Below are 21,978 nucleotides of genomic sequence, written 5' to 3'. Positions count from 1 at the left end.
GTGCACTCTCTGGACTTACTGCAGTGCATCCCCTGTGCTGCCAGTGCACTCTCTGGACTCCCTGCACTGCATCCCCAGTGGTGCCAGTGCACTCTGTGGACTCAGTGTACTGCATCCCCAGTGGTGCCAGTGCACTCTCTGGAGTCACTGCAGTGCATCCCCAGTGGTGCCAGTGCACTCTCTGGACTCACTGCAGTGCATCCCCAGTGGTGCCAGTGCACTCTCTGGACTCACTGCACTGAATCCCCAGTGGTGCCAGTGCACTCTCTGGACTCACTGCACTGCATCCCCAGTGTTGCAAGTGCACTCTCTGGACTCACTGCAGTGCATCCCCAGTGGTGCCAGTGAACTCTCTGGACTCACTGCAGTGCATCCCCAGTGGTGCCAGTGCACTCTCTGGACTCACTGCAGTGCATTCCCAGTGGTGCCAGTGCACTCTCTGGACTCACTGCAGTGCATCCCCAGTGGTGCCAGTGCACTCTCTGGACTCACTGCAGTGCATCCCCAGTGGTGCCAGTGCACTCTCTGGAGTCACTGCACTGCATCCCCAGTGGTGCCAGTGCACTCTCTGGACTCACTGCAGTGCATCCCCAGTTGTGCCTGTGCAGTCTCCGGACTCACTGCACTGCATCCCCAGTGGTGCCAGTGCAATCTCTGGACTCACTGCAGTGCATCTCCAGTGGTGCCAGTGCACTCTCTGGAGTCACTGCACTGCATCCCCAGTGGTGCCAGTGCACTCTCTGGACTCACTGCAGTGCATACCCATTGGTGCCAGTGCACTCTCTGGACTCACTGCACTGCATCCCCAGTGGTGCCAGTACACTCTCTGGACTCACTGCAGTTCATCCCAAGTGGTGCCAGTGCACTCTCTGGACTCACTGCAGTGCATCCCCAGTGGTACCAGTGCACTCTCTGGACTCACTGCAGTGCATCCCCAGTGGTGCCAGTGCACTCTCTGGACTCACTGCAGTGCATCCCCAGTGGTGCCAGTGAACTCTCTGGACTCACTGCACTGCATCCCCAGTGGTGCCAGTGCACTCTATGGACTCACTGCACTGCATCCCCAGTGGTGCCAGTGCACTCTCTGGACTCACTGCAGTGCATACCCTTTGGTGCCAGTGCACTCTCTGGACTCACTGCACTGCATCCCCAGTGGTGCCAGTGCACTCTCTGGCGTCACTGCACTGCATCCCCAGTGGTGCCAGTGCACTCTCTGGACTCACTGCAGTACATCCCCAGTGGTGCCAGTGTACTCTCTGCACTCACTGCAGTGCATCCCCAGTGGTGCCAGTGAACTCTCTGGACTCATTGCACCGCATCCCCAGTGGTGCCAGTACACTCTCTGGACTCACTGCAGTGCATCCCCGGTGGTGCCAGTGCACACTCTGGACTCAATGCAGTGCATCACCACTGGTGCCAGTGCACTCTCTGGACTCACTGCACTGCATCCCCAGTGGTCCCAGTGAACTCTCTGGACTCACTGCACTGCATCCCCAGTGTTGCAAGTGCACTCTCTGGACTCACTGCAGTGCATCCCCAGTGGTGCCAGTGAACTCTCTGAACTCACTGCAGTGCATCCCCAGTGGTGCCAGTGCACTCTCTGGACTCACTGCAGTGCATCCCCAGTGGTGCCAGTGCACTCTCTGGACTTACTGCAGTGCATCCCCTGTGCTGCCAGTGCACTCTCTGGACTCACTGCACTGCATCCCCAGTGGTGCCAGTGCACTCTCTGGACTCACTGCAGTGCATCCCCAGTGGTGCCAGTGCACTCTCTGGACTTACTGCAGTGCATGCCCAGTGGTGCCAGTGCAGTCTCCGGACTCACTGCACTGCATCCCCAGTGGTGCCAGTGCAATCTCTGGACTCACTGCAGTGCATCTCCAGTGGTGCCAGTGCACTCTCTGGAGTCACCGCACTGCATCCCCAGTGGTGCCAGTGCACTCTCTGGACTCAGTGTACTGCATCCCCAGTGGTGCCAGTGCACTCTCTGGACTCACTGCAGTGCATCCCCAGTGGTGCCAGTGCACTCTCTGGACTCACTGCAGTGCATCCCCAGTGGTTCCAGTGCACTCTCTGGACTCACTGCAGTGCATCCCCAGTGGTGCCAGTGCACTCTCTGGACTCACTGCACTGCATCCCCAGTGGTGCCAGTGCACTCTATGGACTCACTGCACTGCATCCCCAGTGGTGCCAGTGCACTCTCTGGAGTCACTGCAGTGCATCCCCAGTGGTGCCAGTGCACTCTCTGGACTCACTGCAGTGCATCCCCAGTGGTGCCAGTGCACTCTCTGGACTCACTGCACTGAATCCCCAGTGGTGCCAGTGCACTCTCTGGAGTCACTGCACTGCATCCCCTGTGGTGCCAGTGCACTCTCTGGACTCACTGCAGTGCATCCCCAGTGGTGACAGTGCACTCTCTGGAGTCACCGCACTGCATCCCCAGTGGTGCCAGTGCATTCTCTGGACTCACTGCACTGCATCCCCACTGGTGCCAGTGCACTCTCTGGACTCACTGCAGTGCATCCCCAGTGGTGCCAGTGCACTCTCTGGACTCACTGCACTGCATCCCCAGTGGTCCCAGTGCACTCTCTGCACTCACTGCACTGCATCCCCAGTGGTGCCAGTGCACTCTCTGGACTCACTGCACTGCATCCCCAGTGGTGCCAGTGCACTCTGTGGACTCACTGCACTGCATCACCAGTGGTGCCAGTGCACTCTATGGACTCACTGCAGTGCATCCCCAGTGGTGCCAGTGCACTCTCTGGACTCACTGCACTGCATCCCCAGTGGTGCCAGTGCACTCTCTGGACTCACTGCACTGCATCCCCAGTGGTGTCAGTGCACTCTCTGGACTCACTGCACTTCATCCTCAGTGGTGCCAGTGCACTCTCTGGACTCACTGCACTGCATCCCCACTGCTGACACTGCACTCTCTGGACTCACTGCAGTGCATCCCCAGTGGTGCCAGTGCACTCTCTGGACTCACTGCAGTGCATCCCCAGTGGTGCCAGTGCACTCTCTGGACTCACTGCAGTGCATCCCCAGTGGTGCCAGTGCCCTCTCTGGACTCACTGCACTGCATCCCCAGTGGTGCCAGTGCACTCTCTGGACTCACTGCACTGCATCACCAGTGGTGCCAGTGCACTCTCTGGAGTCACTGCAGTGCATCCCCAGTGGTGCCAGTGCACTCTCTGGACTCACTGCACTGCATCCCCAGTGGTGCCAGTGTACTCTCTGGACTCACTGCAGTGCATCCCCAGTGGTGCCAGTGCACTCTCTGGACTCACTGCACTGCATCCCCAGTGGTGCCAGTGCACTCTCTGGACTCACTGCAGTGCATCCCCGGTGGTGCCAGTGCACACTCTGGACTCACTGCACCGCATCCCCAGTGGTGCCAGTGCACTCTCTGCACTCAATGAACTGCACCCCACTGGTGCCAGTGCACTCTCTGGACTTACTGCAGTGCATCCCCTGTGCTGCCAGTGCACTCTCTGGACTCCCTGCACTGCATCCCCAGTGGTGCCACTGCACTCTCTGGACTCACTGCACTGCATCCCCAGTGGTGCCAGTGCACTCTCTGGACTCCCTGCAGTGCATCCCCAGTGGTGCCTGTGCAGTCTCCGGACTCACTGCACTGCATCCCCAGTGGTGCCAGTGCACTCTCTGGACTCACTGCATTGCATCTCCAGTGGTGCCAGTGCACTCTTTGGACTAACTGCACTGCATCCCCAGTGGTGCCAGTGCACTCTCTGGACTCACTGCAGTGCATACCCTTTGGTGCCAGTGCACTCTCTGGACTCATTGCAGTGCATCCCCAGTGGTGCCAGTGCACTCTCTGGACTCACTGCACTGCATCCCCAGTGGTGCCAGTGCACTCTCTGGAGTCACTGCAGTGCATCCCCAGTGGTGCCAGTGCACTCTCTGGAGTCACTGCAGTGCATCCCCAGTGGTGACAGTGCACTCTCTGGACTCACTGCAGTGCATACCCTTTGGTGCCAGTGCACTCTCTGGACTCACTGCAGTGCATCCCCAGTGGTTCCAGTGCACTCTCTGGACTCACTGCAGTGCATCCCCAGTGGTGCCAGTGCACTCTCTGGACTCACTGCACTGCATCCCCAGTGGTGCCAGTGCACTCTCTGGAGTCACTGCAGTGCATCCCCAGTGGTGCCAGTGCACTCTCTGGACTCACTGCAGTGCATACCCTTTGGTGCCAGTGCGCTCTCTGGACTCACTGCACTGCATCCCCAGTGGTGCCAGTGCACTCTCTGGAGTCACTGCAGTGCATCCCCAGTGGTGCCAGTGCATTCTCTGGAGTCACTGCACTGCATCCCCAGTGGTGCCAGTGCATTCTCTGGACTCACTGCACTGCATCGCCACTGGTGCCAGTGCACTCTCTGGACTCACTGCAGTGCATCCCCAGTGGTGCCAGTGTACTCTCCGGACTCACTGCACTGCATCACCAGTGGTGCCAGTGCATTCTCTGGACTCACTGCACTGCATCCCCAGTGGTGCCAGTGCACTCTCTGGAGTCACTGCACTGCATCCCCAGTGGTGCCAGTGCACTCTCTGGAGTCACTGCACTTCATCCCCAGTGGTGCCAGTGCACTCTCTGGACTCACTGCACTGCATCCCCAGTGGTGCCAGTGCACTCTCTGGACTCACTGCAGTGCATCACCAGTGGTGCCAGTGCACTCTCTGGACTCACTGCACTGCATCCCCAGTGGTGCCAGTGCACTCTCTGGACTTACTGCAGTGCATCCCCTGTGCTGCCAGTGCACTCTCTGGACTCAGTGCAGTGCATCCCCAGTGGTGCCAGTGCACTCTCTGGACTCACTGCAGTGCATCCCCAGTGGTGCCTGTGCAGTCTCCGGACTCACTGCACTGCATCCCCAGTGGTGCCAGTGCACTCTCTGGAGTCACTGCACTGCATCCCCACGGCTGACGGTGCACTCTCTGGACTCACTGCACTGCATACCCAAGGTGCCAGTGCACTCTCTGGACTCACTGCACTGCATCCCCACTGCTGACAGTGCACTCTCTGGAGTCACTGCACTGCATCCCCAGTGGTGCCAGTGCACTCTCTGGACTCACTGCAGTGCATCCCCAGTGGTGCCAGTGCACTCTCTGGACTCACTGCAGTGCATCCCCAGTGGTGCCAGTGCACTCTCTGGACTCACTGCAGTGCATCCCCAGTGGTGCCAGTGCACTCTCTGGACTCACTGCACTGCATCCCCAGTGGTGCCAGTGCACTCTCTAGACTCACTGAAGTGCATCACCAGTGGTGCCAGTGCCCTCTCTGGACTCACTGCACTGCATCCCCACTGCTGACAGTGCACTCTCTGGACTCACTGCACTGCATCCCCAGTGGTGCCAGTGCACTCTCTGGACTCACTGCAGTGCATCCCCAGTCGTGCCAGTGCACTCTCTGGACTCACTGCACTGCATCCCCAGTGGTGCCAGTGTACTCTCTGCACTCACTGCAGTGCATCCCCAGTGGTGCCAGTGCACTCTCTGGACTCAGTGCAGTGCATCCCCGGTGGTGCCAGTGCACACTCTGGACTCAATGCAGTGCATCCCCAGTGGTGCCAGTGCACTCTCTGGACTCACTGCACTGCATCCCCAGTGGTGCCAGTGCACTCTCTGGAGTCACTGCACTGCATCCCCAGTGGTGCCAGTGCACTCTCTGGAGTCACTGCACTTCATCCCCAGTGGTGCCAGTGCACTCTCTGGACTCACTGCACTGCATCCCCAGTGGTGCCAGTGCACTCTCTGGACTCACTGCAGTGCATCACCAGTGGTGCCAGTGCACTCTCTGGACTCACTGCACTGCATCCCCAGTGGTGCCAGTGCACTCTCTGGACTTACTGCAGTGCATCCCCTGTGCTGCCAGTGCACTCTCTGGACTCAGTGCAGTGCATCCCCAGTGGTGCCAGTGCACTCTCTGGACTCACTGCAGTGCATCCCCAGTGGTGCCTGTGCAGTCTCCGGACTCACTGCACTGCATCCCCAGTGGTGCCAGTGCACTCTCTGGACTCACTGCACTGCATCCCCAGTGGTGCCAGTGCACTCTCTGGAGTCACTGCACTGCATCACCAGTGGTGCCAGTGCACTCTCTGGACTCACTGCAGTGCATCCCCAGTGGTGCCAGTGTACTCTCTGGACTCACTGCACTGCATCCCCAGTGGTGCCAGTGCACTCTCTGGAGTCACTGCACTGCATCCCCAGTGGTGCCAGTGCACTCTCTGGACTCACTGCACTGCATCCCCAGTGGTGCCAGTGCACTCTCTGGACTCACTACACTGAATCCCCAGTGGTGCCAGTGCACTCTCTGGACTCACTGCACTGCATCCCCAGTGGTGCCAGTGCACTCTCTGGACTCACTGCAGTGCATCCCCAGTGGTGCCAGTGCAATCTCTGGACTCACTGCAGTGCATCACCAGTGGTGCCAGTGCACTCTCTGGACTCACTGCACTGCATCCCCAGTGGTGCCAGTGCACCCTCTGGAGTCTCTGCACTGCATCCCCAGTGGTGCCAGTGCACTCTCTGGACTCACTGCACTGCATCCCCAGTGTTGCAAGTGCACTCTCTGGACTCACTGCACTGCATCCCCAGTGGTGCCAGTGAACTCTCTGGACTCACTGCAGTGCATCCCCAGTGGTGCCAGTGCACTCTCTGGCGTCACTGCACTGCATCCCCAGTGGTGCCAGTGTGCACTCTCTGGACTCACTGCAGTGCATCCCCAGTGGTGCCTGTGCACTCTCTGGACTCACTGCAGTGCATCACCAGTGGTACCAGTGCACTCTCTGGACTCACTGCAGTGCATCCCCTGTGGTGCCGGTGCACTCTCTGGACTCACTGCACTGCATCCCCAGTGGTGCCAGTGCACTCTATGGACTCACTGCACTGCATCCCCAGTGGTGCCAGTGCACTCTCTGGACTTACTGCAGTGCATCCCCTGTGCTGCCAGTGCACTCTCTGGACTCACTGCACTGCATCCCCAGTGGTGCCAGTGCACTCTCTGGACTCACTGCACTGCATCCCCAGTGGTGCCAGTGCACTCTCTGGACTCACTGCACTGCATCCCCAGTGGTGCCAGTGCACTCTCTGGACTCACTGCAGTGCATCCCCAGTGGTGCCAGTGCACTCTCTGGACTCACTGCATTGCATCCCCAGTGGTGCCAGTGTACTCTCTGGACTCACTGCAGTGCATCCCCAGTGGTGCCAGTGCACTCTATGGACTCACTGCAGTGCATCCCCAGTGGTGCCAGTACACTCTCTGGACTCACTGCAGTGCATCCCCGGTGGTGCCAGTGCACACTCTGGACTCAATGCAGTGCATCCCCAGTGGTGCCAGTGCACTCTCTGGACTCACTGCACTGCATCCCCAGTGGTCCCAGTGCACTCTCTGCACTCACTGCACTGCATCCCCAGTGGTGCCAGTGCACTCTCTGGAGTCACTGCACTGCATCACCAGTGGTGCCAGTGCACTCTCTGGACTCACTGCACTGCATCCCCAGTGTTGCAAGTGCACTCTCTGGACTCACTGCAGTGCATCCCCAGTGGTGCCAGTGAACTCTCTGGAGTCACTGCACTGCATCCCCTGTGGTGCCACTGCACTCTCTGGACTCACTGCAGTGCATCCCCAGTGGTGCCAGTGCACTCTCTGGACTCACTGCACTGCATCCCCAGTGGTGCCAGTGCACTCTCTGGACTTACTGCAGTGCATCCCCTGTGCTGCCAGTGCACTCTCTGGACTCACTGCACTGCATCCCCAGTGGTGCCAGTGCACTCTCTGGACTCACTGCAGTGCATCCCCAGTGGTGCCAGTGCACTCTCTGGACTCACTGCACTGCATCCCCAGTGTTGCAAGTGCACTCTCTGGACTCACTGCAGTGCATCCCCAGTGGTGCCAGTGAACTCTCTGGAGTCACTGCACTGCATCCCCAGTGGTACCACTGCACTCTCTGGACTCACTGCAGTGCATCCCCAGTGGTGCCAGTGCACTCTCTGGACTCACTGCACTGCATCCCCAGTGGTGCCAGTGCACTCTCTGGACTTACTGCAGTGCATCCCCTGTGCTGCCAGTGCACTCTCTGGACTCACTGCACTGCATCCCCAGTGGTGCCAGTGCACTCTATGGACTCACTGCACTGCATCCCCAGTGGTGCCAGTGCACTCTCTGGACTCACTGCACTGCATCCCCAGTGGTGCCTGTGCAGTCTCCGGACTCACTGCACTGCATCCCCAGTGGTGCCAGTGCAATCTCTGGACTCACTGCAGTGCATCTCCAGTGGTGCCAGTGCACTCTCTGGACTCACTGCACTGCATCCCCAGTGGTGCCAGTGCACTCTCTGGACTCACTGCACTGCATCCCCAGTGGTGCCACTGCACTCTCTGGACTCACTGCAGTGCATCCCCAGTGGTGCCAGTGCACTCTCTGGACTCACTGCACTGCATCCCCAGTGGTGCCAGTGCATTCTCTGGACTCACTGCACTGCATCCCCATTGGTGCCAGTGCATTCTTTGGACTCACTGCACTACATGCCCAGTGGTGCCAGTGCACTCTCTGGACTCACTGCACCGCATCCCCAGTGGTGCCAGTGTGCACTCTCTGGACTCACTGCACCGCATCCCCAGTGGTGCCAGTGCACTCTTGGACTCACTGCAGTGCATCCCCAGTGGTGCCAGTGCACCCTCTGGAGTCACTGCAGTGCATCCCCAATGGTGCCAGTGCACTCTCTGGACTCACTGCACTGCATCCCCAGTGGTGCCAGTGCACTCTCTGGACTCACTGCACTGCATCCCCAGTGGTGCCAGTGCACTCTCTGGACTCACTGCACTGCATCCCCAGTGGTGCCACTGCACTCTCTGGACTCACTGCAGTGCATCCCCAGTGGTGCCAGTGCACTCTCTGGCGTCACTGCACTGCATCCCCAGTGGTGCCAGTGCACTCTCTGGACTCACTGCAGTGCATCCCCGGTGGTGCCACTGCACTCTCTGGACTCACTGCAGTGCATCACCAGTGGTGCCAGTGCACTCTCTGGACTCACTGCAGTGCATCCCCTGTGGTGCCGGTGCACTCTCTGGACTCACTGCACTGCATCCCCAGTGGTGCCAGTGCACTCTCTGGAGTCACTGCACTGCATCCCCAGTGGTGCCAGTGCACTCTCTGGACTCACTGCAGTGCATCCCCAGTGGTGCCAGTGCACTCTCTGGACTCACTGCACTGCATCCCCAGTGGTGCCAGTGCACTCTCTGGACTCACTGCAGTGCATCCCCAGTGGTGCCAGTGCATTCTCTGGTCTCACTGCACTGCATACCCACTGGTGCCAGTGCACTCTCTGGACTCACTGCACTGCATCCCCAGTGGTGCCAGTGCACTCTCTGGACTCACTGCACTGCATCCCCAGTGGTGCCAGGGCACTCTCTGGACTCACTGCAGTGCATCCCCGGTGGTGCCAGTGCACTCTCTAGAGTCACTGCAGTGCATCCCCAGTGGTGCCAGTGCACTCTCTGGACTCACTGCACTGCATCCCCAGTGGTGCCAGTGACTCTCTGGACTCACTGCACTGCATCCCCAGTGGTGCCAGTGCACTCTCTGGACTCACTGCAGTGCATCCTCAGTGGTGCCTGTGCAGTCTCCGGACTCACTGCAGTGCATCTCCAGTGGTGCCAGTGCACTCTCTGGAGTCACTGCACTGCATCACCAGTGGTGCCAGTGCACTCTCTGGACTCACTGCAGTGCATCCCCAGTGGTGCCAGTGCACTCTCTGGACTCACTGCACTGCATCCCCAGTGGTGCCACTGCACTCTCTGGACTCACTGCACTGCATCCCCAGTGGTGCCAGTGCACTCTCTGGACTCACTGCACTGCATCCCCAGTGGTGCCAGTGCACTCTCTGGAGTCACTGCAGTGCATCCCCAGTGGTGCCAGTGCACTCTCTGGCGTCACTGCACTGCATCCCCAGTGGTGCCAGTGCACTCTCTGGACTCACTGCAGTGCATCCCCAGTGGTGCCAGTGTACTCTCTGCACTCACTGCACTGCATCCCCAGTGGTGCCAGTGTACTCTCTGGACTCACTGCACTGCATCCCCAGTGGTGCCAGTGCACTCTCTGGACTCACTGCAGTGCATCCCCAGTGGTGCCAGTACACTCTCTGCACTCACTGCAGTGCATCCCCAGTGGTGCCAGTGCACTCTCTGGACTCACTGCACTGCATCCCCAGTGGTGCCAGTGCATTCTCTGGACTCACTGCACTGCATCCCCACTGGTGCCAGTGCACTCTCTGGACTCACTGCTCTGCATCCCCAGTGGTGCCAGTGCACTCTCTGGACTCACTGCAGTGCATTCCCAGTGGTGCCAGTGCATTCTCTGGACTCACTGCACTGCATCCCCATTGTTGCAAGTGCACTCTCTGGACTCACTGCAGTGCATCCCCAGTGGTGCCAGTGAACTCTCTGGACTCACTGCACTGCATCCCCAGTGGTGCCAGTGCACTCTCTGGACTCACTGCAGTGCATCACCAGTGGTGCCAGTGCACTCTCTGGACTCACTGCACTGCATCCCCAGTGGTGCCAGTGCACTCTCTGGACTTACTGCAGTGCATCCCCTGTGCTGCCAGTGCACTCTGTGGACTCACTGCACTGCATCCCCAGTGGTGCCAGTGCACTCTCTGGACTCACTGCAGTGCATCCCCAGTGGTGCCAGTGCACTCTCTGGACTCACTGCACTGCATCCCCAGTGGTGCCTGTGCAGTCTCCGGACTCACTGCACTGCATCCCCAGTGGTGCCAGTGCAATCTCTGGACTCACTGCACTGCATCTCCAGTGGTGCCAGTGCACTCTCTGGAGTCACTGCACTGCATCCCCAGTGGTGCCAGTGCACTCTCTGGACTCACTGCAGTGCATCACCAGTGGTGCCAGTGCACTCTCTGGACTCACTGCAGTGCATCCCCAGTGGTGCCAGTGCACTCTCTGGAGTCACTGCACTGCATCCCCAGTGGTGCCAGTGCACTCTCTGGACTCACTGCAGTGCATCCCCAGTGGTTCCAGTGCACTCTCTGGACTCACTGCAGTGCATCCCCAGTGGTGCCAGTGCACTCTCTGGACTCACTGCACTGCATCCCCAGTGGTGCCAGTGCACTCTCTGGACTCACTGCAGTGCATCCCCAGTGGTGCCAGTGCACTCTCTGGAGTCACTGCACTGCATCCCCAGTGGTGCCAGTGCACTCTCTGGACTCACTGCAGTGCATCCCCAGTGGTGCCAGTGCACTCTCTGGACTCACTGCACTGAATCCCCAGTGGTGCCAGTGCACTCTCTGGAGTCACTGCAGTGCATCCCCAGTGGTGCCAGTGCACTCTCTGGACTCACTGCAGTGCATCCCCAGTGGTGCCAGTGCAATCTCTGGACTCACTGCAGTGCATCACCAGTGGTGCCAGTGCACTCTCTGGAGTCACCGCACTGCATCCCCAGTGGTGCCAGTGCATTCTCTGGACTCACTGCAGTGCATCCCCAGTGGTGGCAGTGCACTCTCTGGACTCACTGCAGTGCATCCCCAGTGGTGCCAGTGCACTCTCTGGGCTCACTGCACTGCATCCCCAGTGGTGCCAGTGCACTCTCTGGAGTCACTGCACTGCATCCCCATTGGTGCCAGTGCATTCTCTGGACTCACTGCACTGCATGCCCAGTGGTGCCAGTGCACTCTCTGGACTCACTGCACCGCATCCCCAGTGGTGCCAGTGTGCACTCTCTGGACTCACTGCACCGCATCCCCAGTGGTGCCAGTGCACTCTCTGGACTCACTGCACTGCATCCCCAGTGGTGCCAGTGCACTCTCTGGACTCACTGCACTGCATCCCCAGTGGTGCCAGTGCACCCTCTGGAGTCACTGCAGTGCATCCCCAGTGGTGCCAGTGCACTCTCTGGACTCACTGCACTGCATCCCCAGTGTTGCAAGTGCACTCTCTGGACTCACTGCAGTGCATCCCCAGTGGTGCCAGTGCACTCTCTGGACTCACTGCAGTGCATCCCCAGTGGTGCCAGTGCACTCTCTGGACTCACTGCACTGCATCCCCAGTGGTGCCAGTGCACTCTCTGGACTCACTGCAGTGCATCCCCAGTGGTGCCAGTGCACTCTCTGGACTCACTGCAGTGCATCACCAGTGGTGCCAGTGCACTCTCTGGACTCACTGCAGTGCATCCCCTGTGGTGCCGGTGCACTCTCTGGACTCACTGCACTGCATCCCCAGTGGTGCCAGTGCACTCTCTGGACTCACTGCACTGCATCACCAGTGGTGCCAGTGCACTCTCTGGAGTCACTGCAGTGCATCCCCAGTGGTGCCAGTGCACTCTCTGGACTCACTGCACTGCATCCCCAGTGGTGCCAGTGCACTCTCTGGACTCACTGCAGTGCATCCCCAGTGGTGCCAGTGCATTCTCTGGACTCACTGCACTGCATCCCCACTGGTGCCAGTGCACTCTCTGGACTCACTGCACTGCATCCCCAGTGGTGCCAGTGCACTCTCTGGACTCACTGCACTGCATCCCCAGTGGTGCCAGGGCACTCTCTGGCCTCACTGCACTGCATCCCCAATGGTGCCATTGCACTCTCTAGAGTCACTGCAGTGCATCTCCAGTGGTGCCAGTGCACTCTCTGGACTCACTGCAGTGCATCCCCAGTGGTGCCAGGGAACTCTCCGGACTCACTATAGAGCATCCCCAGTGGTGCCAGTGCACTCTATGGACTCACTGCACTGCATCCACAGTGTTGCCGGGGCACTCTCTGGACTCACGGCACTGCATCCCCAGTGGTGCCAGTGACTCTCTGGACTCACTGCACTGCATCCCCAAGGTGCCAGTGCACTCTCTGGACTCACTGCACTGCTCCAGCCGCGGCAGCCGCTCCAGCCGCACCAGTCGCGGCATCCGCTCCAGCCTCGGCATCCGCTCCAGCCGCGTCAGCCGCTCCAGCCGCGGTAGCCCCTCCAGCCGCGGCAGCCGCTCCGGTTGATGAAAAACTGACCAAGGCAGGTACATGGCTAAGAAGTAAAATTCAGCCATTAAGCAGTTTATTAAAGAAATAAGGTTTTATATGTACCAGGACAGAGCATGATGAGCACAGGCAGAAGTTGAAAATACCTTGAAAAAACCCTGCAGCTATGAGCAGAGGTGGTGCTTTTTGTCCTAGACCTCGTGGAGTGCTCAAGCATGTAATTGTTTGTGTTGTGTTTGGCATTCTCTTGCCAGTTTGTTACTAATTCTTTTTTTGACACTGGAAGAAACTCCAGACTGTGTTGGGTGTGCTAAAGGAAGGTGAAGCAGCAGGGAGCCAGGCCGCTCTGGTGCTGAGGGCAGGGTGAAGCCGTCACCTCCCCTGCCTGGGCGTGAAGCCGGGGCCTGTTCACACTGCCTCTGCGGAGCTGCTTACGACTTACAGCGGCCCAACCAAGGGAGGTGTTTGGCTCTGTTCTGCCATCAGTGCGCTGTAGGAATTAATTCTACCTGTGGTGGAGAAATGAGTGTCCACGAGTATCCCAATTTCTGTGCCTACCTCCCGTGCCATTGCCGCTGTACAGTGGTGCAACCTGTAGCAACAGCTGATGGCTTTTTCCTACCTGCTTGGCAGCTCCCTTTTCAAGCAGCGTGGTGAAGTGCCCCACGTATTACTGACTCACGGCTATTTATGCCAGCTGAGCTTGTTGCAATAGTTCTCCTCCCTGCTTGTCTCAGGCAGTTCTGTGCTACATGAGCATCTGGGCCCATGGGTGTGCTTTCCTCCGGGCGGTGATGCTGGGGAACACGGGGCAGATGGCGAACTTGATGGAGCAACTGCTTGGAGATGTGAAACACTGTAAAAAATGAGATAGTGATAGTTCTTTGGTGTGAACGTCAGTCATTGGGGCTGACAGCACTATGTGTGATGTTGTCTACTATTAGCTCTTCTTTAAGAAGTAGTTGTCTTTTTATTTTCAGCTCTTTCTGAAGCCTGCTGACTTCCAGCTGCCCTGGAAGTACTTGCTGGCAAGGGGCTAGACGCCATGAACTTATGCTTGGTGGTCAGTTTTCTGCCACAATCCTACTTGGGCTGAATTAGGTGTCCCTTGTGAAGCTGTGCCTGATGAGTTAGGCTGTTGGAGATTATATTTAGTCCTTCGCAGCACACACATTACTGCGACCGTGAGGCAAGCATTAACCACTAACCTAACACTAACTGCAAGCCCTGGACAGTGCTTTACCTTCACTCAGCGCAGCCGGGGGGCTGCGATGTGGTTAGGCTCCTGATTTTCCCCTTGCCTGCATGCAAGGTGCCCGCCATCACCAGCCTCCTGTGGCTGCCTCCAGCTCCAGTGGGGGCCCGAGTGCTCGCCCAGATGCATGGTTAGGGGCACACCCGCACGGGAGCTGCCATTTCGGGGGTCCCCGGAGCTCCCCGGTCTCTGCCTCCCCGCGCCCGCCAGGGGCTGCTCTGCTCCCTCCGGGCGCCGTGGGTGCGAGGGGCGGCCACCGCCCCGCGCGGTGCACTGTGGGGGCTGTAGTCCTGCGGACGGCTCTCCCCGCGGGGCGGGCGGCGGGCGGGGACTCCAAGCCCCAGCGTGCCGCGGGGCGCCGGCCCGGCCGTGCCTTTTGAATGATTTCACTGCGCTGGGTGCTCGGGGCCGGGCCGGCGGCGCGGTGCGGAGCGGAGCGGGGCGGTGCGGAGCCGGGCAGGGGGCAGGGGGCGGCTCGCCCCTGGATGGCCGCCCGGGGGGGCTCTGCTGGCGGCGGGGGGGCCATGCCGGGCCGCGGCTGCTAGGAGCGGGGAGTCGTTCGCCGCCGGCGGCTGCCGACATGTCGCGGGGAGCCGACATGTCGCTGGGCGCGGAGGAGGAGGAGGAGTACGGGCGGCTGGTGATGGAGTCAGAACCCGAGTGGCTGCGCAGCGAGGTGAAGCGGCTCTGCCAGGAGCTGGGCGAGACCACCCGCGAGAAGATCCAGGCGGCCGAGTACGGGCTGGCCGTGCTGGAGGAGAAGCAGCAGCTGAAGCAGCAGTACGAGGAGCTGGAGCTCGAGTACGAGACCATCCGCGCCGAGATGGAGCAGCTCAAGGAGGTGGGCGACGGGGGACGGGGCTCCGGGCACAGGGGAGGCTCCCCGGGGAGCTCCGGGGCGGGGGGGCACCGGGGGACACCGGGAGGGGGACCCGGGGGTGCTGCGGGAGCGAAGTGGGCACCGGCTGTGGGGTCGGGGAGCAGCGGGCTCGGGAGCTGGGGGGCGTGGGGACGGTGAGGGTAGGAGCCCTGGCTTCCCAAAATGATGGGGTGCCCAGAGCCTGGCCTTCGCCGTCGAGGTCAGAAGGCCGACTCAGAAAGAAAAGGCTTCGCTACCCTCGCAGGGTATGTTTTCTGTCCCTTCTCACCCCAGGAGCTGGTGGTGGGTCAGTCCTGGGGCTGCAGCAATAGGGGAGCTCCCTGCCTGCTTCGGGTGGCCAAGTGTGCCCCCCCTCCCCCCGGAGAGAGCAGGGCGTGCAGGACCCACTGTGTGCCCGCGCCGTGTCCTGCCACCGCCTCGGAGCGGGAAGGGCATGGGGTGAGCATCGGGCGTTGGTGGGCATCCTGGATTGCATCTTCTGAGGGCACAGCACGAGGCAGGTGGTTGTCACGTACCTGCTCCTGTGCTGGTCTGACACCAGTGTGAGATTTCTCCCCTAATGACTTAACGCGGGCCACCACGAGAATAATACAGTGGGCTTTGGTTCACATAGCTATGCTTCAGTGCAGTTCTGTTTGAATTTTTTTTTAAAGAAACCCCAGATTACATCTAATCCTTGCAATGAAGTAAGCTTTGTCAGAAGAGGTGCTATGTTTTACCGGGTCAACTGATGCCTGCATTTTCCTTATGCAAGATCTTCAGGTCTAGAAGATCAAAAGGGCACCACTGTAGGAAGAGTCCTTGCACGGAGTGGCACTGCCGTGTCAAAAGATGTAGACACACAGTTACCTCTCCTTGTGAGGGTAGCTGATGTCCTGCCAATCTACTGTGCACTGACTCCCATGGGAACACGTTTGTCTGCCTAAGCTCTTGGTTATTTTGGTGACTGCTTCTGTGCAGGCAAACCGTATGCTGCTTTTGAGTTGACTTAGGCCTCGCCTTGTTTGCAGAAGATCTGATATAGCCTGAGATGTAAATGCATGTGAATTCATTTGACCGGTGCAACCTATGTCCTCTTGGTCTTTGGTTTAGCTCATGTCAGATGGAAATGGATGTAACATTGCAATAGAGTATTTCAAAGGGGAAGTAAATACAGATGGATTTGTACAAATTCAGCTGAACTTGTGAACGCCCTCACTTCCTGCATCCTGTGTGTCTTTTGGTCTTCTAAATGGGGTTTTATTTTGCTTTTATTATGTTAAACCGGTATAAGCAGAGGAGGTTAATTAGTTTGCATTAAATAGCTATAAACTTGTTAACCAAATGCAGGCAGAACTGGGACCGCTGTAGCCAAAGCCACTTGAAAGCAGCTCAGTTCCGACTGTCCGAGTGTCAGGGTGCCCAGGCGTGTTGGCGTGACCACCGCTCGGAAGTGGCCGTGCCACCTGGGAGTCCAGGGTACTAGAAACAGCCTCGGAAAGGAGGAGAGAGGGATGGGGTAGTGCTGAAGGGAGGGAGGAATCAGCAAACCCGTTTGGTAGGTGGGATGGGGAGATGTGGCTCTGGGCAAGAGGTGAATGGACGGGTCCAGCCTCATCGAGCAAGCCAGCGCCTGACCCGCACGTGGAAGCTGGGTTGTCCCAGCCACAGGTGGCACTTCACTCCCTGGGCTGTGCCTGCCTGGGCGTTGTGTGTGTAGTCTTTCAGGTGGGAAAAGGCTTGAAGACAACTTGGTTTTGTTCTTTTAGGGCTACAGCATTTCAGAGGCTTGTAAGAGAGATTTGGGACAAAAAAAAAAAAAAAGAAAATGTCAGGATCAGCAATGATTCATCCCTTTTTGCTTTTAATATTCTGGAGGATTTGCTTTGTGTGTGGATGTCCTGTTGTAATTAAGTCAAAACCTGGGAGGCAAACAATTCTGGGAACAGTTTGAGGACTCTGCTAGTCATCCTACACAGGGAAAAAACATTGCTCCTCTAGCTCTCTTGTGATGCTGCGGAGGAATCTGGTCTTCATTAGATCTTGTAAACCTTTAGCAAATGCATGAGGCATGTTCTCAGAGGAGGAGTTTATCTTCTTTGCTGTTTATGCAACTTCTTGCTTTTCCCAGGCATGTTTAGAGGTGCCTTGCACACGAGGCTTGCCGCAGAGCAAGCTGCAGTTGGAAAGGCTTTCACCTTGGGTTACACGAGGTTGCTCTTGGGGAAGGCAGGGGAATTGCTGGTGGGGTGTCTGACTGGAAAAGGGGTGCTTTCTGTCCCTTCTTATCATGACTTTATGCAGCCTTTAAAAAAGAATTCCAGTCTCTTAAATTCTTGTTCTGTTCTCCCACTGCATCTAGAGACCTGGATAGCACAAGGCCATGTTATGCCGAGTGCTGTCAAAGTTTCCTGTCCTGCTGGCTGTTGTAAATTTGGATATACTTTAATTTGTTTAATATTATGAAGCATCCCGTATCGTCGCTCTGTGCATACCTTAGGTAAATGAGCTCTGGGCTTGGGAACTTTAGAACATAGCTTGTTGAGAGTATAGGCTTTTTGGCTGTGGTTGTCAGGTCTTGCACAGCTTTCTGGCCAGGTTCTCCCCCCTGCCTGATTGGGGCAGAACTTCCTAGCCGTAACTCCCCAGCTTTATCTCTTTGGTAAGTGCACATGGCATCCTCATTGCTGTACCCCGCTTTGCAAAGATACCTTTGTACATGTGGTATTTGCAGTTCAGATCATCGTGATAAAACTGGGGAGCTGTCCTCTCCTTGCACGGAGGCTTTGCACAAAACTCTCTTTAGTTGGGGTCCTCGGAGAGCGTATTTGTCCTTTTATCTATTCACATGCTGGCTTATATCTCATATTACCCATCAGGGTAATTTGTGCTGTGTTTCTTCCACAGTTTTCATTTGAGATATCTAGAAAAGTGGTGTCTTCCCAGGTATACTTACTGGCTATTTTGGTCCCACCCTTACCTTTGTAAAATGAAATTAATATCAAATCTTATTAAATGTTAGAGGTTAAAAATACATTTCCCAGTTCAGATGGATCGGATGGTGGCTTCCAGTGAAATACTACATCACACTGTATGCCTATGGTTTTGATCGTCATTTTCTCCCTGCTAGGAGATGAAGCAACAAAGAATTGTTTCTGCAGGTTGTGTTCAGCTCGGAAGGCATCCCGTGAGCCTTTGTCTGTGCTGGCGCTAATTGTACGAATGCTAGGGCTGCCTGCCTGCCCCAGCCATTTCCACACTGACCGGGAAGGTGCGCAGGATCGGCTCTTGGTGTGAGGATTCAGCTATTGGCATCCTGGTGATTTGTAGCAGAATGTGGCTGGGAAGGCTAGCTTCGAAGAGGCGTTATCTGCTTCGTTCAGTACTTCTGAGTTGCTTTTGAGATGTCAGTTAGATTTATGGCTAACTGTAGGGTTAGATATGAAACTGGCTGCTGTCCAAAGCTACTTTCAGATTAGATGTGTATGTTGTGGTGGTGGTGGTAGACTTGCATTTAAATCTTCTGAAAGCAGGGGCACGATTATATTATGAATTATTTATTTATGTAATAATGTAGAAGTGTGCAAGTAGACTGTGGCTGTCCTTAAATCCTAAGAGCAGGTGTCAGTACACGACAGCTAATGACAAGGCCTCCTTTGTGCTTTCATGGAGCGGGGGTGGGTGGCAAAGCTTACAAATGAAAGAAGAGCAGCAATAAAACTAGTGTTTTGTTGTTCTCTCTGATATTATTTGGGCTTCATCACAATATAGCCTGCCTTTCTGTTTGTTTGTTTTTTGTTTCCCTTACACTCTTTTCCTTTTCACGTGGTGTCTTGAAGTTGTGCTCTTGAGAGCATCAAATGCACCTAGTAACAGAAGCAGGTGCATGGTAAGGGTGTTGTGTGACTGTCTGAGTGTCCAGGTGTACCTGTGACAGGCAAGCCAATACAAAGGTACCGCAAATGTTAAACAGTTCAGGAGAGTATGCCAAATAATTTTACATTTTAATTATTTTTTTTTAGGGAGGGGAAGATAAAGGGAAAGTGTTAACCAAATCTTTAGTTAACAGGAAAAGTTATTTGAGGTGACTGCAGAATGCCAGGAGAGAAAGCAGTGAGCTGTACATGACTGTTTGGTTCTCTGTAGGGTGGCAGCGGCTCTTGGTTCTGTTTTTGCCTTCCAGGACTGTGTACTGACTTCATTACATGACACGAGCCCACTGTAGAGGGCTCCTGGATAGACCTGAATGTTTCTCTCAGGCAGCTTTCAAGTGAAACCTTGAGCTGCCTCATTTCTCATTAAGATAAAGTGGGGCTTATTCTGCTAGTGAGGTGATACGTGCCCAGGCTGAAATATTTGTGCTTCTTATTTGAATATACTGCTCAAATGGAGTGTACACTATCTGATCACGGAGGGAAGTTTGGCTTTGGTTAAGTCACTTACCTATGTAACAGTTAATTGGACGCAGGACTGGTTTAACATTTGAACAGTGTATATTAAAAAGGGGAGAAGAAATCATGCCCTTTCCTGTTGGGAAAAAATGCTGAATACCTTATTGACATAAAAGCTCGTTATTGGATTTTACTTTCAAAGCATTTTACCTATTGTGCTTCTGGATTGCTATGCTCTTTTTGTGTGATGGAGCATAAGGGCAGAGGAAAGAAATGGCCAGGTTAAAGTCACATAACAAGCCAGTGGTAGACGGGGATTGAATCCTCTGTGCCCATAGTTCAGCACTTGCTTGACACCAGATCTTTCCACGGTAGATAGTGATGTTTGGTAGTAATACCCATAAGGCCTTAGGTACACATCTGCATCCTCCTCCTGACAAATATTCAGAGGTCATATCGATTCCTGTTGAAAGGGAAGGACCCTAATGGCATTTGACGTTACACCCAGCCATCTACCACTGTTAAATCAAAGGAGTTAGTGTGTAAAATAAGGGAAGTGTGTGCTGGTTTGGTTTGGTTCGGTTTTCCCAAATAGACCTTGTTAAGCCGGAGTTGATTCTGGTTGTACATACGTAAATGTAGAATAAAAAAAGGACAGCTACAAGTTGTTGGGGAACTGATCAGTTTTGCACATACTGATAGAAAATACTTAGACTTCTGTGAACATCTCTTATGGATTTAATGGTGGTTATTACTTGGACAGACTCTTAACACCTGCCACGCTTGAAATGTAAGGAGAGGATGGAGTTGATGTCTCTGGTCTAAAGTAGGACAAAGCTGTGGTGGGGTCAGCAGCCCCCAAGCAAACTAAAATACTTATATTTTGATGAATTATGATTGGATTACATTAAGAATACAGCCACCTGTAATTTAATCTGATGTCTGGAGCAGTGTGGACACCTGCTACTGTGTTTTGGAAAAGCTACCTTTCTTGCATATCTGTATTTTTGTGAAAACAAACCTGAACAGTTAAACATTCCAGTTTTACCTGCTGTACTGGAAATAGTAACCTGTAAGGCTTCGTGTTTTTAACTTCATTTTCTTTGCCACTGCTGCTTCATTTGCCTTGTTAAAAATCAGAAAGATTGTTATTCCAGAAGTGAAGTGATGATTTCCTCATAGAGATGCCTGATTTTCTTCTCGTGCTTTTTCCTGTGAAATGCACTTCATACTATCTAATAGAACATCAATAAATATTTGGTAGAATATTTCAGACCTTTGGGTGGCTGTCCTGGTTAGAGTATTAAAAAAAAAAAAAATCAGAAGTAGTGGTTTCCCTTAAGTTTCTGTAGTCTCAGCTGAGAGCTGGGACTTGAACTGTGCTGTTTCTTTTTTTTTTTTGATGCTTGTCTGTGCCTTGGCCAAGAATGAGGGCTGTCCCAGACCATCCAACAAACTTTAGTTTGTTTTGAATTTTCTACATTTGATTAAATTCAAGGTTTCACAAAACAAAAGTTTGGCAGCTGTAGTCCCTTCTGCTGCATATCTTTTCCCTGCAAGCATGGCAGCGCCTGGTGTTGGCTGTGCTGGTGGGGCGGATGCAGTGATCTGTGCTCTGGAACGGAGGCAAATTTCCCTTTTTATGTTTTTGTTAGCAGGTTTCTTTTGCTTTCGGATTAGGTCAGTTTCCTGATTTGGGTCCCCCGTGCGCTGCAAGTGGTTGTGCAGGTACCACAGCACTGAGACTGGGTTACAGCAGCAGCAGGTAGATGGAGAGGAGCACCTGCAGCTGGTCTTATGCTGAGCTCGACTGTGACACTGCTGCCTGAATGGCATGACCCGTACCCGCAGGGTGCTCATGGGTCCCTCTTGCAGCACTTTTTGTCTTTACCCGGAGAGGGTGTTCCTACTAGACACTCAAATTTGGCATCCATCGGCGTGCAGTTCCAGATAAGGGCACTTCAGAGCTGAGGCTCTGCAGATTTGGGGTGGTGGGCTGCAGGATGGGGCTGCTGCGTGTTCAGGGAGCACGAAGACAGGGGCGCCTCCCTGTACAGCGAGATGCAAACAGCTTTGGCAGGAGGAATGCTGTGTTAACTACCGCATGCTGGCAGCTCTTCTGCCCAGGTGCTGTAGGGGCAGATTTCTTCCAAGCGGTTTTGCTGAGGGCTTGAATGAAGCTGGAGGGGTTCTGGTGGGCACCACTACATGAGTGCCTGCCGTGTCCCCGCACATCCTGTTCGTGGGGGCGGAAGTTTGTGCGGCCCCTGCTGCGTCAGACATCCTGCCCCTAAACTGAAAGTCTCAGCATCTGGCTGCGCAGGGGTTTTCTTCAGACTCTGCTGTGGTGATCCCTGCAGTTTACATGTTTCAAATCACAATTCTCACTTGCTGTTTCAAAAACCGCTGGAACAAACTCAGTAGTTTCAGGGGCATTAATACCCAATACATCCCTTTGAATTTAGTAACATATTTCTTCGA

The 21,978-nt window shown here is 55.6% G+C and overlaps 1 protein-coding gene across 7 annotated transcripts in view; it reads left to right on the top strand.

Annotated features, from left to right (window-relative positions):
• The first annotated feature begins 14,623 nt into the window (after positions 1 to 14,623).
• BICD2 (BICD cargo adaptor 2) overlaps positions 14,624 to 21,978 on the top strand; it is an 88,051-nt gene continuing 80,696 nt past the window's right edge. For all 7 annotated transcript variants that reach the window (XM_080606513.1, XM_080606512.1, XM_080606511.1 and 4 more), the window contains exon 1: positions 14,624 to 15,088. In XM_080606513.1, coding sequence (XP_080462639.1) covers positions 14,828 to 15,088 — 261 coding nt within the window. In that variant the 5' untranslated portion in view covers positions 14,624 to 14,827. The remainder of the gene's footprint in view (positions 15,089 to 21,978) is intronic.

Source organism: Anser brachyrhynchus (genome assembly GCF_964034855.1).
Source record: "Anser brachyrhynchus genome assembly, chromosome: 10".
In the NCBI taxonomy this organism is placed as follows: domain Eukaryota; kingdom Metazoa; phylum Chordata; class Aves; order Anseriformes; family Anatidae; genus Anser; species Anser brachyrhynchus.
Note: the sequence above shows the minus strand (reverse complement) of the source record. Positions and strands in the feature narration are given on the sequence as shown.